Source organism: Malus sylvestris, chromosome 7 (genome assembly GCF_916048215.2).
Source record: "Malus sylvestris chromosome 7, drMalSylv7.2, whole genome shotgun sequence".
Taxonomy (NCBI): Eukaryota; Viridiplantae; Streptophyta; class Magnoliopsida; order Rosales; family Rosaceae; genus Malus; species Malus sylvestris.
In genome coordinates this window covers 8,402,395-8,419,294 of record NC_062266.1, presented here as the reverse complement: position 1 = coordinate 8,419,294, position 16,900 = coordinate 8,402,395, and the positions used below count along the sequence as shown (strand labels likewise).

Genomic DNA, 16,900 nt, shown 5'->3' with positions numbered 1-16,900 from the left:
CATTCCAAAGCTTGAACACAAAGGGTTCCATATTTAAGGTAAGTTTTACAAACTTATATTTATATTATTGTAATTTATACAACAACAAATAAATTTGTGTGGACTCGTATGTTAATTTTTTTAAGTAATTAATACTTGCATGTTACTTTTTGTAAGTAATTAAGTAATGTTAACAATTACATGTTAATTTTTTTAAGTAATTAAGTAATGTTGTATAATTATTCCCTAGGATAATTTTAATATGTTTAATGTTATTTATTATTTTATTAATATTAGGTTTTATTATCAAATTGGATTATTATTCATTAATATTAGGGTTTTTTTTTATTATCAAATTGGATTATTATTCATTAATATTAGGTTTTATTATCAAATTGGATTATTCTTCATTAAATTGGATTATTCATTAAATTGGATTATTATCAAATTGGATTATTCATTAAATTGGATTATTATTAAATTGGATTATTATCAAATTGGATTATTATTCATCACCATGTTTTATATTAGGATTTTTTTTTATCAAATTGGATTATTATTCATTAATATTAGGTTTTATTATCAAACTGGATTATTATTCATTAATATTAGGTTTTTTTTATTATCAAATTGGATTATTATTCATTAAATTGGATTATTATCAAATTGGATTATTCATTAAATTGGATTATTATCAAATTGGATTATTATTCATCACCATGTTTTATATTAGGATTATTTTTTTATCAAATTGGATTATTATTCATTAATAGTAGGTTTTATTATTCCATATTATTTGTATAATTACTTAAATTTTTACAATCATTTTCTTTACTTCGTATTTAATTCTTCTGTAGAATAACTTTATTATTTAGGTTCTCTTATTTTATCAAAAAATAATTGTCTAATTTTCATGAAAAATAAATATAGGTACGTTTAAGATGTCCAATGGAGTTACTAAACGTGATCCAACTTGGGAACATGGAGACCCAATAGACGGAAACAAACATGGCACAATTTGCAAATATTGTGGTCGGGTAATGAAGAGTGGCGGAGTGACACGACTTAAGTACCATCTTAGTGGATTAGATCCAGCAAAAAATGTCCAACGATGCGATAATGTCCCCCCAGAAGTGAAGGCATTCATCAGCACATTATTAAAAAATAAAAAACAGCTGAAGGAAAAGATAACACATGGAATGAAAAATATTCGAGCTGGGCTACGAGGAGAAAAATTCATTGGCCAAGCGGTTGACAGTGATGATGATGACGATGAGGACGAATGTGATGATGACATGGGACCTGAAGAACGATGCAGTTTGAAACAAGCATTACGTGCCTCCAAACAGTCAGCATGGGAAAGAGAACACCTTCATAAAATTCCTAATAAAGCACAAGGTTCCGGAACAAGTGGTGGTGCACAACTGAGACGGGGAGGCAGTCTTAGAGAATCACAACCAACACCACCAATAGCCCCAAGTTTATATAAGTCATCCAAAGCACGTCAAAATAGTGTTTGGAGTTATTTCACTGGAGGTAATGTGAAGGAGGGAATGGGGCGTCTAATTAGCAAGTTCTTTATCTATGAAAATGTCCCTGCTGAGAAAGCATCATCACATCATTTCAAAAATATGGTAATGGGATGTCAACAGGCCGGTGTTGGAGTAAAACCTCCCACTCCCTATGAGATAAGAAACAAATATTTGGATATGGAGTATAAAGACATTGGCGAGTATGTTAACAAGTTGAGGTCAAAGTGGGAAACTAATGGTTGCACAATCATGTGTGATGGATGGACTGACCCGACCAGATTGTCTATCATAAACTTCATGGTATACTCCAAGGGAAAGATAATTTTTTTGAAGTCTGTTGATGCTTCAAACCATATAAAGAACTACAAGTATATTTACAAATTATTGAGGGATGTAATCATGGAGGTGGGAGAGCATAATGTTGTCCAAGTCGTAACCGACAATGGTTCTGCATTTGTCAAAGTTGGAAAAAAGTTAATGAAGCATCATAATGTGTTTTGGACATCATGTGCAGCATATTGTATTGATCTCATGTTTGAGGCAATGGGGAAGATAGAGAATGTAACGATCACAAATTATATTTACAATCACGGTTGGTTGTTAGCAAAGATGCGTGAATTTTGCAAAGGAGAAATTATTCGTCCAGCTACCATTCGATTCGCCACCAACTATATTGCATTAGACAGCCTACTTAAGAAGAAAGCAGGGTTGAAGCAACTATTCACTAGTGACGATTGGGCCAACCACAATTTCAGCCGCTCAAATACAGGTCGTATGGTGGAAAGTATAGTGCTTGATCATGCTTTTTGGACTCAATCAAAACATGTGTGCCAAGTGTTTGAACCTCTTTACAAAGTTTTACGGATCGTTGACACAGAAGTGTATCCTACTATGGGGGCAGTATATGAGTTGATGCGTGTAGTGAAGGATGAATTGGAAAGAAAACATGGTGCAAGGTGGGTCATAAAGATAATTGAAGACCGATGGTATAAAACATTATACCACGATTTGCATGCAGCAGGTATAAATTATGTCATAATTTGCAATTCATTTATTTAGTTGCATAAGTATTGTTTCTCTTATTAGAGTATGTGTTTCTTTGAACAGCATATTATTTGACTCCTCGATACCAATACAAACCCGGTTTTGGAGATGATGGTACCCTTATACGTGTTGTACATAATGTATACTCTAAATTAGACCATGCATCACCAACAGTTGGCCAATTTGGAAATAAGGTACACAATTACTTAAATTATAATAATTACTTTGTTGGATTAAACTAACACGATTTATTGAATTCAGCTAACATGGTTTAAAGATGCAAGAAGAACTTTTGGAGAACCAACATCAATTGTTGCTCGAACAACAATATCTCCTAGTGAGTGTAAACATATTTCACTATAAGTTTATAATAGAATTTGTTCGAGTTATTAGCTTATCAACATTGTTTTTCATTGTAGCTGAATGGTGGATCATGTATGGGACCGATGCACTAACTGTGAGAAAGTTAGCAATCAAAGTATTATCACAAACAGCTTCCTCATCTGCTTGTGAAAGAAATTGGAGCACATTTGCACTCATACACACAAAGCAAAGAAATAGGTTGGCTCATAGTAGGTTGGAAAAATTAGTTTATTGCTACTACAACATGAAGCTTCAAATTCGAGATAAGGAAGCAGAAATAGATCATGTCGACCGTGGTGACCCACTAGATGTGTTTGATATTGTTGGTGAAGATGATGATACAGAGGGTAACCAACTTTATCAATGGATTAGACATCTTCATTTAGATGATGATGAAGGCAACCCAGCTTCCAGAGTTGCTGAAGAAGCACGTAATGAAGGGATAAATGTAGAAAGAGTATTAGAGGAGGAGGTGGGATCTAGCAGCGCTAACTCTTTGGAAGAACTTTTGCGCCCAAGACCAAGAAACACTAGAATTCCACCTTCTTCCAATCCTACACAACCACAACATCGTGCTGATACTAATGATAGCTCTAGTACAAGATCAGGAGACTCACCTACCACCGGAGGTGGGAATGATGAAGGATACAGTGGAGCTGAAGGTAGTGGAGCTGGAGGTAGTGGTGGTGGATATGGAAACTATTATGGAGCACCTCCCGGATTTATGACCCCTTCACTGGTGAGGCAAACTTCACGCGTGCAACATAGGATGATGACCATGGCAGTAGGCGAGCAGGACCAAGAATGGGTGCCATAGGGAAGGACTAGACTCGTAGAGAAAGAGGCAAAGAGATTTTGTCAAGTCAAGAAGATGACTCGTTATCTAGAACTTCGGACTCTGTTGGAGTGGGAAGTAGTAACTATAGTTATACTCATAACCAACCATTTCCTTACCCTTCATATCCCATTCCTGTTGGGATGGAATCGAGCGACTCATGAAAACAATCCCAAACTCAACCTTCAAATGATTTTGCTTATGGACAACCTCAACCAATCTCGGATCCATATGGGTGGCATGTTAACAATTACATGCAAAACTATTTTGGGGAATTATCATTTGATAACTACTCTTCACAATACACTCACTCTACACATAGAGATGATGAAGATAGTGAAAAATTTGAACCTCATAGGAACTCTATGTGGTACTAAAGTGTAAAATATTGTACTAATTCATTATATATAAATGATTATGGTGTGTTTATACTTCTTTCATTAATTACTACATATTTTCTACACTCACAATGTTTGTCAGCTCGCTATATAATCAACTTGATAATGTTAAATCCATCATGCAATGCATTTCCTTCTAATTTTTTGTGATAAACTAATAGATAATTGACTAAATAAACATCCTGCAAAGTTTCAATAAAAATTTCCAAGTTTTTCTTATAATTTCTGTGGTTTCCATGTAATTTTTATCGATATCGATATTATCCCGATATTTCCATCGATATTTCCGTGTTTTTGGATTACCAATATTTAATACCTTGGCCTTGACCCAGGGCTGAGCCCAGGGATGTGACTTTCACACTGGGAGAGCTCACTCTATTTATAACAAGGTGGCAAATGAGAAAGATTTCTTCCCATCCTACAAGGAAACTGCCATTCACATTATCTTTGTTCATATTTTCACCACTAACACATGGAGATCGATATTGCTTTCCGATATATTTAATACATAGTTCAATCTCAAGTAAAATTACAGACAATTTATTTATCGACTGAACTACACACACGTCTAGCTTCCACGGTATGTTGTGAATGAGAAAGGCGACAGCAGCAGAGGAACATGAAAATGTTCCAATTTCTGTGACTCTCTGATCTCAAACACGATAGAAACATAAGGGAAGAACCCGCCTGGGCAGAACTTACCTGTGTTAAAGTTTATCCTGTATATGCCTGGGTTCACTACATCAACGATGCTCATCAATTGACCACTTCGCCCATCATTATCTGTAGTCGAAGACCCTTGAAATACCCAACCACCTGCATTTGACTCGCCAAACACCGGACGAGGTTGAAAACCCTTCCACATTTCTAAACACACTTCAATTCCAGCACCTGGAGATCCTCGAGAAACATCCAAGACATGGGTTGTGATGGGTGGACGGGTTCGAGTTGGAGCTTGAGAAGTTTTTACTGATGAAGCTTCAGAAGCAGTAGCAGTTAGATGCCCTCCAATAATGCTCACACGATCTTCTAGGGTTCATAAAATTAATAAAAAAAAAATTAATTAGAAATAGTAGCAAATGCAAAGGAAAGAGAAGTGACTTCCTCTGGAGAGAAGAGTCATCCATGAGTTATAAACATTGTCAGACAAGCAAAGCCCAGAGCTGCATAAGCATTAAGCGGACTAAAACTCACAATTTTGAGAAGGATCTGGAATAGAAATTTACAATACCTTCCGCTTTCTTCGCAACAATTGTAGGATTCTTGTTGCCTGTGGAAGTAACATTTTCTTTTGCTGCAAACAGCTTCGCAAGGCGTAGCTCAGTTATTTTCATCTGCTCCTGAGCTGCAATCTCGAACTCAACTATTGGCCTGTTTGGATATCGTTTCTGCAAAGAGGAAAAGTACATCTATTAATTTGAGTAACAATTTATGCAGAATCTGTAGAGCATGGTCCTCGCAGAAGGTATCCTTCTCCTCACTCAACAGGCATCACAACATAAACATCAGCGGAAGTTCTGGTGAACATCTCATGTGGTCTATACATTTCCTTTATAAGCTGCAAGAAAAATATTTGCTTACACATAATAAAGATTAAGGACAATAACTACTTCTCTTCAAGCTTGGTCATTGTTTACCCAATCGCAAATGCTAATATAAGAACTATGTTAGTCAACGTATGCTTTAGGGCGACTTCTAAACTGCAGGCTATCTCCTGTCTTTTGTACACACTTTCTATGGAGTGGAACACATTCTTTATTTATTTCTTCATTAGCGGAAAACATTAAAATTTTGGCTTAAGCTCTTCGTAGAGGCAAAACTGAGCTGGTTTACCCCACCATCCTGCCAAACATTGTTTTCTGGGAAAAATAGCGAGGCTAAAGTTCTTTAAAAGTATTTTTAATCGCTTTGTTTTTTTGGAGCGAATTGGTGGGAAAGGAATAATTGAATCTCCCAAGATAAAAATGGGGCGCAAGTGCCAATATAGAGGTCAGAGTGAGGTTTTAGCCATCCTTCTGGGCCTCAATAACCGGTAGAGACACTTGTTATATTCCAACAAACTACTATTGTCCTTGATAGTTCATCTATAAGAGAGTGATTTTTGTAAATTATTGACTTTGATTGTTTGATTTTTTAGTCTTTGTTTCCCATGAAAAATGTTAATTAAGCCAGAATATGCAAACCAAAAGTTATCGAGTAAACAAATTCGTTCTGCATTGAGTTTAAAGAAACTTCTATTAATGAAAACGCTTAAACTGAAATTCTCAAAATGAAATAGTTTCAGTACGTTGAATCCATTGACTTAAACGCTAGTATATCTCTGCAAGCTATTCTATAATTCTCATCAGGGTCACATATATAATCTTTTAACATTTGGAAATTTTAACAAAAAAAGGGACTGAAAGTGAAAATCTACCTTCAACTCAGCAAGTATCCCATCAGAACTCTTTCCAGATGCACAAATAAGAAATACAAAACCAAACTTCTGCCTGTATTTAGCATTCCATTCAGCCAGTTCCTACAAAAGCCAGGTGGATAATATTTAAGTAAAAGAAAAAATACTCTGATCATAACTTTCACATAAACAAACAGAAATTGAAATATCAAACTATTTTTAATCCTTTCACTTCTGCAAACTAAAACAGGATGAAATAGAGGGAAACCTTGAATATGTTTGGTTTCATTTGAAGGGGGAATTACGACTTCAAAGATATGCATAAAGTATCTGAAGCATACTAACCTGCAAACTAGAACTAGTGGCAGTTGCTACAGCAGTTGCCTGCTCTCCCTTACTCCACCTACAAATGAATGCTTCATCACTTCAATATCATTGCATTTGCATATCTAAAATGACTAATGGAGAAAGAAAGGCGATTAATTAGCATCAACTAGCCCACAAAGAACAAGGGCACTCCACTCGTATTTGTCGCTAATGTTTTTTGGACTCGGTAAGGAGCTAGTAAAACGTCAAGCGGTCCAGCAAAAGATTTAAACTTTAAAGGCCTCATCTTGATGGTAAATAACACTAAGCTCAAACACCACATGGCTTATTACTCAGCACTCAAATATTGAAGGCAACCTATTTGTTTAGCACATTCAAACGTAAACTAAAGATAGAATAGCATTACAATTAACTGAATACAAAAAATTAATCAAGAATTAGAATCTAAATCGAGACGGGAAGGAAAAAAAAAAAAAGCAAACCCATTGATGACATGAATCAACTCCATACGCCAATACCCAGGATGCTTTTTGATGAGCCAAAATCCAATTGGGCATCTTTTGGAAGATTCAAAATTTCCAATTTTTATTGTAATTAGGTTTAATTAAACACTAAAATTTACGCTAACAACAATCCATCTGATCATCGATGGTGTGCAAATTCAAGTAATTTAATTCAATTATGCCGATTTCCTTCATGGGTTGTCAAGATTTGAGTAAAAATTTGTGAATTATCAACAAAAACGGCAATTAAATAAGAAAAGTGAGATTAAGAACCGAACTGAGCAGAGGTGGAGTGAGAAGAAGGCGAAGGCGAGTTTCCGATCTGAGGATGAGCGGAGAACGATTGGAGCCAGCCATTGACATCGACCTTGTTGAACCAGATGTCTCTGGCGGCAGTCACAGCTTCGTCGAGAGATGAGAAAGGTGACGCCTTCGCCATTTCTTTGGCGAATTTGGTGCTTGCGCAGCAAGCTAAGAACTCCTCCTCCTCAAATTTCAATCCCATTTCTCCTTTTCTTCAAAAGATGAGAAATTGAAAACTCTCTCTGATACTACGAGACTGGGTTCTGGGCAGCACAGCAAACAGTTGCGTTTGAATAGAAAATGGCTTACTTTTAGCTATATGCCAAAGTAATGGAGTAAATTTCACTTTAAACCCTGGACTTTATTTTGTTTCCACTTATGTCATGTACGTTACTTCATCTTTTCAATTTGGTTGAGATAAGCGTAAATTTTTTTTCTTCTTAACCAACCATGAGCTGGTGGCTCAGTAGTAAATGATGGATTGCGAGACTTCCTTCAAACTAAAAACTGAAGGTCTTGGGTTCGAAACCCGTTGCTGGTCAGGGAGAGGCTAAATGTGAGTCTTCTCGGGCCTAAAAATGCGAGACTTCCATCAATTGTCCTATTTTAAGAAGAAAAATAGATAAGGGTAAACTGAATCACATGCAATTAGCAACCATAAAATTGAACTTTTTCAATGATTAGTCATGGTGAGAGTAGATTAATGAATTTTACCTCGAGTTGTAAATGAAAGGAGGCGTTGGAGAACAAACGAGGCTTCGGAAAAATTAAATGGGGCAATAACTAAAGAGGATTGTTATCGGCAATCGAAAAATCTCATTTTGCATTCTATACTTTCTATAATTAAAAAAAAAAAATACATTTGTGTCTTCCCCTCTTTTGGGGCACACAAAGTATCCCACTTGAACCAATGAGTACGACATCCGTCATTAGCTCCATTCCACCACAACGCCGTTATCATTCAATTAAGGTTGTCACAAAAGGTCTTGGGCACAAGAAAACACCCCTACAGTATACATTAAGGAGCCGCCCTTTTGAGCGTTTAAGGCATTTCCATTGACATTCTTTGGTGTGCCCGAAATAAGTGTTGTTGTTGCAACCCACCAGCATAAGGAGCCCCGGATATCTTTTGCGATTGTCAGCACCGAGTCACATCATCCTGTTTTGGCCTCTTGACGTTTCTTCTTAAGCCCTCTCATACGACCTCAAAATTCTCATAATCGCAAGCAAATAGAAGGTGGCTAATTGAAATTCGTTTTTTTTCTTAACAAACGATATTATCTACATTAAGGAACCTTACAAAGTGATAGCAATAATGTGATTCAAATTCGTTTTTACCGAAAATCAAATTGAAAACATTTCATTTACAAATAAAAGAAATACTATTAAACCGTAATACTAAATGGCGATGTGATAACATTTAAATTGCTCACACAATCCTAATCATTTCCGCTACGTAAGTTGAATACTAGAGGATGTTTAAAGTGGACTGGAGTCCGAGGCTGCTCTGCCAAATCCAAATGGTTTGCGTCAGCACTCTAACTAGTGGACCCAACCAATTTTTGGACCGGTAAAAAGACCCAGCAATCTGTCCCGCCATATTCAGCTGAAACCAGTATCCAAAAGCTTCAGGCGTGCGCCTGTCTCGGTCGTTTCAGACTTTCAGTGCGTTTCCAGTACTACCATGGCTTCTTCTATTACCTCTATCCCGCGCGAAGGAGATTCGGTGAACCAATTTTCTATTCCATTCATACCCTTTACTATACATATATACATATATGTGTATCTGTATATATTTCTTCTGTTTTAATTCAATCCATATTATTTTCTGTTTGGCTACTGGGAAAATTAGGAATGGAGCATCGGACATCTTAAAATTTGTATTTCTAATGGTTAAATTCCAATTTTTGATTGTTTTCCTGAATTGGGTCGGAAATTGTTATTGTAGAAATGTGGATTATGTGAGAAATATAGTACGTTTTATTTCAATTCTTGCCTAATATTTGTCTGAACTGAAGCCTTATGTTTTGTTCATGTTATCTGATAGGTTCTGGTACAGAAGAATTTGATTGCGAGGACATTGACATTGAACCGGCCTCGGCAGTTGAATGCCCTTAACTTTGATATGGTATCGCCCTATCATGTACATGTACTTTATTGCTTTTGTTGATAGTTTGAGAGCATACTCTTTTTCCCGTTTTCATCTTGTGTCTATGTTTTACGATTTATATTTCGTGTCTGTATTATTTTTTATTTGTAACTCCACTTCTATAATTCAAGTTCTGAAATAGATTATACAATTTCAAGGATAAAATTTAAAAGAATGTATACCTCCTCAAACTATTTTATCTATTTTTTATTTTTATTTTTTCAACAAAAAAGAAGGTATATACTGTTTTAAGAATCATATCAGCCCTTGAAGGTCCCGAGAGGCATCATGTTGAAATCAAAGGTGGAAATGGTTATGGTACAAAAGTATAAGAGGAATGTGGTCTTTCCAAAGTACAAAAGTACGCAGAAATCAAGCAGTAATTCAAGAAATTTTTTGGTCTTCAGACATTCTTTATTCTGAGTCTTTTGTTGCCTGCTTCATCTTTTAATCGACCGTTAGATGATTAAATTAATCTGCGTAAAGCTATGTCATGCTTTTTCATGCAGTGATATTATCTCCATGGCTACAAGGTGTGGTTAATATAGGTCTTGGTGATACAAGAAAATAATGGTTCTCATTTCTAGTTTTTTTTTTTATTGTTTTTTGGTAGATTTCTCGTCTGTTGGAGCATTTTCTTGCCTTTGAGGATGATGCTAATGTCAAGTTGGTAATTGTCAAGGTACTCTTCTTCCATACTCTAGTTTTATGTATTATATTTAAACTTTCTCAATGAGAAACAAGAAAGAAGAATGTTGATGCACAAAATCAGTGAGGATTTTGGTACAACAGAAAGTGTTAAGTTTGTGACCTTGGCTAGATGACTCCAATCACTAGTGTGGATATGTATGTAAATGGATAGGGACAGGGAAGCAAACACAAGATGTACGTGGTTCACCCAGATTGGCTACGTCCACGGAGTAAAGGAGTTCTCATTAATTGTAAAGGGTTTACACAAGTATATAAGTTCAAGCTCTCCTTTAGTGAGTACTAATGAATGATTTAGTACAAATGACATTAGGAAATATTGCAGGAGAATGATCTCCTTTTATAGAAGAAAGTTTCTAGCTTTGTTTTGACATTGACATGTGTCGTGTTGTGATTGGCTTCTGATGTTAACACGTGTCGCGCTATGATTGGTTTCTGATGTCGACACGTGTCGCACTGTGATTGGCCTCCTGGTTGGAAGAAAACTCTTCTGGGTCATTGACGGTATAACGTTGACCGGTGCTCAGTAGTTTCAGGATTGGTCAAGTATGGTACAAACAAAGAATATTGTCTTAGAATGAATTACTAGCCATATGCAGTTGATCTTTAATTTGGGATATTTGATGTTGGTTAATGTCTAAGCATTTAAGTTATCACTCTTTTTCACAGACCTATGTTGTGTGCTTACATTTTCTTTTGAGTTTTGTATATAAATATTAGCACCAAAGTCTTTGGCTTGATGTTGTGAACCTACAATCCTGTTAAGATGTAAGCTCGTCTTTAGATTCTGTTCGATTTTCTCCAAGAAAGAGGATTTTAAGTTTATTGGGAGTGCATGTTTCATACCACTTGCAGCCCCACTTAAAAATTCAGCCTGATCATTTTGCTTATAAATGGTTGAGAGCATAGAAGTTTTACAGTCTCTTGGCTTTAAACCAATACCAACTTGGTATTCTTTTTCATTTTCGGCCGGTTTTAGTTTGCTTGCGTAGTGGCAATCCAAAAGGATGGGGATTTGACCTGAAAACATAATTTATTTTGGTGTATAATGTATCGTGATGGATAGAGGCTGTGCTTTTATCCACTAAAGCTTTGATTGAATTAATAATTGAATGATCATACTCCTGTATTCAGCAAGACAGTGAAAGTAAAACATTATGACATGTGTATGATCTGTTTATGTTTTTCTAGGGGAAAGGAAGAGCCTTTTGTGCTGGTGGAGATGTAGCGGCTGTGGTTCGTCAGATTAATGAAGGCACAACTGCTTTTTTTTCATCTGTCTTTTCTTTTTCTATTTTTATTGAGCATATTTACTGATCATTAACATCACGCAATGAGCAATAGCTTCAGTTTAGGTGGACACCTAACTGTTATTAAATTTTCCATTTCCCGTTCTGCTTAGCTGTGTGAAAATGTTGAGTATCTATTTGTAAGATGCAGTAAATTACTTTCAACCTGATATCACCCTGTTGCATTATAACTTAGGAAATTGGAGATTAGCTGCTTATTTTTTTCAAAAGGAGTATACCTTGAATTATTTGCTGGCAACATACAGTAAACCCCAGGTGACCCAGTTCCTTTGTTAAGTGCTGTTTTCATATTAATATTTATTCAGTTCTGGTATCAGAGGTATTATTTCTTAATCAATTTAGCTTTATTTAAAAAAATATGTTTTTCTTACTGTTAGCATGACATCATTGAAGGTTTCAATTCTGGACGGGATTGTCATGGGAGGTGGGGCTGGTGCTTCAATACATGGAAGATTCCGTGTTGCAACTGAGAATTCGGTATGTCTCACTTTATCTAAGGTCTGAAGTTAGGAGTAATTTTGGTTGCATCCTTTTGATTTGAACTATTTAATCTTTTTGTTTTCTCTATTTTCCCTCTTTGTTTTAAACTATGGGAAGTTAACTTCTCTTATGTTATCACAGTAGGATAAGACTGAATTACACGTGAAAATTCTGAGTGCACTATATGGAAAATTTCAATGCTCTATCTGTAAGCATTGCAGTTAATTGTCCATTGTGAGATGCTAGTTATTTTGTCACTTCAATATCTTGAAAATAATCTCATTACTTTTTGTTGTACATCAATAATAATTTTGTTGCTTTATATGGATCCAATGTTTCTGTGAATACATTGAAAATCTGTAAGTATGAGTTAACCCGATCAAGGAATGAAGACATAACCTTTCTAGGACTTAAAGAATATAAAACACGTTTTCTGTTTCATGGCCAAAGTCCATGGGCTTTGAGATAATATAGTCTATAAGGCGTATGCTGAAATTGTGTCAAAAAATATTGATGACATATATTGCACGTATCAGAGATTAAAATGTAGCATTTCTTTATATTTATGGATGGCTAAGATTTTCTGAGCTAAATGGGGAACTTGTAAAGAACAAGCATGCAAGGAAGGTACATAAGTTCCCATTATAAAAGCGCCAAGGGGATGCATGAATTCCCAAGCTATGTGTACGATTTGAGATTATGGTTTGACCTTTGTATTGGGAAAGAAGAGGAGGGATCTGTTGTTTTCTACAAGTAAAAGCAAGAAATCTGCAGACTGTTATTTGTTGCTACGTTGTTGGTATCCCACCGAATGGTCCAGATCTTTTACTGCATTTGGGGAGGCAATTGCAAAGATATCTGTCTTTTTAGTAGCAACTTAATCCCTTGTATTTCTTATGAATCCTTTACAGGTTTTTGCAATGCCAGAAACTGCTTTGGGACTTTTTCCGGATGTAGGTGCCTCTTATTACTTGTCCAGGCTTCCTGGATTCTTCGGTAATTTCTGTAATGTCTCTGGTTTACATGTTTGTTTGACTTCAATAAATAATTTTTTTTTTCCTGTACTGTCTTTTGTATGAAGGGTAAAGTGGGAAGTATTGCATGTGCTCAATCTTATTTACTATCTTTGTTCTCAAGTATTGATTGCCCCTTCTCCCCTATGTGCATTGCAGGAGAATATGTTGGTCTTACAGGTACCAGATTGGATGGTGCTGAAATGCTTGCTTGCAGTCTTGCAACACACTTTGTTCCATCAACGGTGTGTTATCTCTAATTATCGTCATATTTTATCTATTCCAATGGTCCTAATTGAAACTTAACAAGAAGAAGATGACCTGATTGGCTAAGGAGTTATGCTGGTTAAGAATCATAACAAGTAGCAGCATGTTATTCCTTCCGTTTGAAACTTGAGTGCTTGTGGTTGGTTTATTGACAGAGATTGTCTTTGTTAGAAGAAGCTTTATACAGAGTTGATTCAAGTGATTTTGCCATTATTCAAGCAGTCATAGATAAATACTCTCACAGTCCAGCTCTGAAGAAGAAAAGTGCGTACTACCGGTTAGTATTTCTGTTCCTTTTTTCTTTAACTATTTTTTCTAGGATGTTTTTCTTTTCTTTTTTTTTCTTTTAACGGACTGCAATTCTCATGCACAAGTCGCTTTGAACTTTCCATTAATGGAATTCACTGTTCTGCGTGATCTTATTTTTCTTCCAATGGATTATCAAGTGGAACTCACAAGATTTTATAACCATTTGGATCACCACAGTGGAAGCATGAACACCATAAAACTTTGGACACCAACTACATTCCTCAGTATATTCGTTATTTTAATGGTTGAAGCACATCTAACAGTTACAATGTCTAAGTTGCTACACACTTAAAAGTTTCTAGATGTAAAATTGGTCAAGTTTAACAAATCCGTTGCGTAGTCCAGAAATTGATGTGTCTATTAGTTCAACTAGACCCATCATTTGTTGAACTGGTTATATATTCTCAAAAATGAAAACCTGGGAATATGTTTTTTGTAATTTTCAGCTGTTTTGAATACAGGATGGATGTTATAGACAAGTGCTTTTCTAGAAGAACTGTAGAAGAAATTGTATCTGCCCTTGTAAGTTGATTTGAATTTAAAATATTGGAAGGCTTGGTTTGATGTTCTCTGCGTTCTGGATCTTTGGAAAGTTTATTACTCTTTTGGCTTGGTACTTAATTAGTTTATGTTTAGTGTTCAACTTGTAGATTAAGCATGTATACTTTACTTGACGACCTATGATTTGTATTAAAGGAGGATGAGGAGGCTCCAAACGGAGCGGATGCTTGGCTAACTTCAACAATTCAAGCTTTAAAGAAGGCATCACCAATGAGTTTGAAGATTTCTTTGAGATCGGTATTTCTACTGCAGGACTTAAAATTGCAGTTGGTTAATTGTCGCATATCAAAATTACTTATCATTAGTTTGTGTAGAACTGGTATGATACTAGATTGTTTTTTTACTCCTTATACAGGGCAAGAAAAAGATTGCTTGTTATGCACAGGGCAGATGGTATAGGGTTCCATAAGTATATTCTAAAAATATGAATTCCCTCTTCGTCCATAAATTGTTTGTATAACAAAACTAAAATTTGTTAAGCAGCTTACATTGGACAAATTTGAAGGGAGTAAAGTGGAATTCACTATAGTAAGGTGAAATAAAAAGTTATCGCTCACATATGATGGTTCTGAAAGGCAAATATTTCTTTTTATTTTCTCTTAGCACAAAATGAGGCATTGTATACCACACAAATATCACCTAAAGCTTGGAAGTTTCATAATACGCTGAGGACAAACATTAAGACACTTTGCGTTGTATGAGATTGAATTGGAAATTTTTTGGGCTTGGTATTTATGTGTTCCTTTCGGCTTTAGATGAGAGAAGGAAGACTTCAGGGAGTTGGTCAGTGCCTTGTTCGTGAATATAGAATGGTTTCACATGTTGTGAAAGGAGAAGTCAGCAAGGACTTCAGAGAGGTTAGCTTGTTCAAGTAGTGTATCCACATTGTTTTTGTTTTCTCGGGTGACTCAAGCCTTGCTTCTAATTGCAGGGTTGCAGAGCTTTATTGCTGGACAAGGATAAGAACCCAAAGGTAAATGACATTTTATTACTTTTCTCTTGATAGATCATCTGCGCAAGTAATCAACATATACTGAAGGTGTATAATCATCTAATTATAATCAACAAAAGTATTTAAACATTCTAAATTGACTTATTTTCTGTTAACCTTTACTGGGAACCTAAAACATGAAACATTTAAATCTATGTACGACATTGATGGTTGTGCTACGACAAAGTGGCCCTTGTCTTAGAATGAGGATATTCTTGCTTTTGCTCATCCTGACTTTTTCATGTTTGGACGCGAAGGCATTGAAACGCCTAATAAATTTTTGCTCTAATGCCAACAGGACAATTAATTTTGGGTGTAGAATCCCTGTTATGTGCTTACTCATCACACGCGCGCACACATACACACATATCTGGCTGTGTATATATGTCTTTATCATACAAATATGTGTGTATTTTGCGCTTTAATTTTCTTTGGATTCTTCTCTTGGTTCTTCATGCAGTGGGAGCCTTCCAAATTGGAGCTCGTCACAAACCATATGGTTGAGCAATACTTCTCTAAGTTGGATGATGAAGGATGGGAAGAATTAAAGCTCCTTGTAAGATCAAATTTGCCTGCAACTGCCATTGCCAAGCTTTGAGTACTCCGCCGTTTCTACCTACTCAGACCTTGTAACTTGTCAAGGCCATTTAGTTTAAGTTCGCACTTCAGCAGGTACATATAAAAACACCGCCCAAGTTCATGGTAATAAAACCGAATGGCTCGGTAGTAGGCATTTCTTGTTTCAGCCAAATGATATAAATCTGTATACTCATGGTTAAAGCCTATGAACACAACTCTGCACAATGTAGGGAAATTTTATTTGGACCCAATAAACTTATTTCTACACCCATTAAATTTTTGTTAAATTTTATATTTCAATTATGCCCTAAAGAAAATATGGGTGTAGAAAGATATTATCAACTGGCGAAAATTCCAGCCACAATTGGCTACCGGAAATTGGAAAATGGATTGCCGGAGGGTGGAGAAGAACAGCAAAAATATAGTGGAGGGTGGTTGTGGTCTTCAACGACATCAAGAGAATGTGTCGCCATAAAAGCTAATAAAATCTCATCAAACCCTAATTTATCTCGTTCATAACCTCCATGGCCAAGGTTGAAGGATCCAAGGATTGTGCGTGCGTCCCGAGCTTTTGGAGGAAAGGACAGGCATAGCAAGGTTTGCACCATAAGAGGGCTTCGAGATCGGCGGGTGAGGCTATCGGTACCCACTGCAATCCAATTGTATGATCTTCAAGAAAGGCTTGGTCTTAACCAGCCTAGCAAGGTTGTCGATTGGTTGCTTGATGACGACCATAATCAAGTCCGGTTGTTGCCAGGGTAGGTGGTTGGTGGGTTTATGTGTGTAATTTTTTCAAGTTTGTAAATTTTGTATTTGAGGGTAAAATGGTAAGTTTGTGGGACAAAATTTCTAAG

The 16,900-nt window shown here is 36.0% G+C and overlaps 3 protein-coding genes across 4 annotated transcripts; 2 read left to right on the top strand and 1 right to left on the bottom strand.

The window, feature by feature from the left end:
* The first annotated feature begins 2,800 nt into the window (after positions 1 to 2,800).
* On the top strand, positions 2,801 to 4,503 carry LOC126630061 (uncharacterized). The gene is made up of 3 exons (XM_050300228.1): positions 2,801 to 2,892; positions 2,975 to 3,595; positions 4,484 to 4,503. The coding sequence occupies exons 2-3, from the start codon at positions 2,989 to 2,991 to the stop codon at positions 4,501 to 4,503; spliced, it is 627 nt and encodes a 208-aa protein (XP_050156185.1). The 5' UTR covers positions 2,801 to 2,892; positions 2,975 to 2,988.
* A 1-nt stretch (position 4,504) lies between these two features.
* LOC126629868 (uric acid degradation bifunctional protein TTL) lies at positions 4,505 to 7,978 on the bottom strand. 2 transcript variants are annotated; one of them, XM_050300010.1, is made up of 5 exons: positions 7,655 to 7,978; positions 6,892 to 6,949; positions 6,568 to 6,669; positions 5,383 to 5,539; positions 4,505 to 5,180 (listed from the first exon to the last, which is right to left on the bottom strand). In XM_050300010.1, exons 1-5 carry the CDS (start codon positions 7,879 to 7,881, stop codon positions 4,720 to 4,722), a joined length of 1,005 nt encoding a protein of 334 aa, XP_050155967.1. In that variant the 5' UTR covers positions 7,882 to 7,978; the 3' UTR covers positions 4,505 to 4,719. The 2 variants fall into 2 exon arrangements, with proteins under 2 accessions (XP_050155967.1, XP_050155968.1); XM_050300011.1 differs by having other exon boundaries at positions 4,505 to 5,177.
* Positions 7,979 to 9,194: 1,216 nt separating this feature from the next.
* On the top strand, positions 9,195 to 16,322 carry LOC126630395 (3-hydroxyisobutyryl-CoA hydrolase 1-like). The gene is made up of 14 exons (XM_050300511.1): positions 9,195 to 9,405; positions 9,727 to 9,807; positions 10,442 to 10,510; positions 11,728 to 11,791; positions 12,022 to 12,101; positions 12,240 to 12,323; positions 13,238 to 13,322; positions 13,499 to 13,584; positions 13,762 to 13,883; positions 14,377 to 14,437; positions 14,612 to 14,713; positions 15,232 to 15,333; positions 15,408 to 15,449; positions 15,928 to 16,322. The coding sequence occupies exons 1-14, from the start codon at positions 9,364 to 9,366 to the stop codon at positions 16,063 to 16,065; spliced, it is 1,158 nt and encodes a 385-aa protein (XP_050156468.1). The 5' UTR covers positions 9,195 to 9,363; the 3' UTR covers positions 16,066 to 16,322.
* Positions 16,323 to 16,900: the final 578 nt, after the last annotated feature.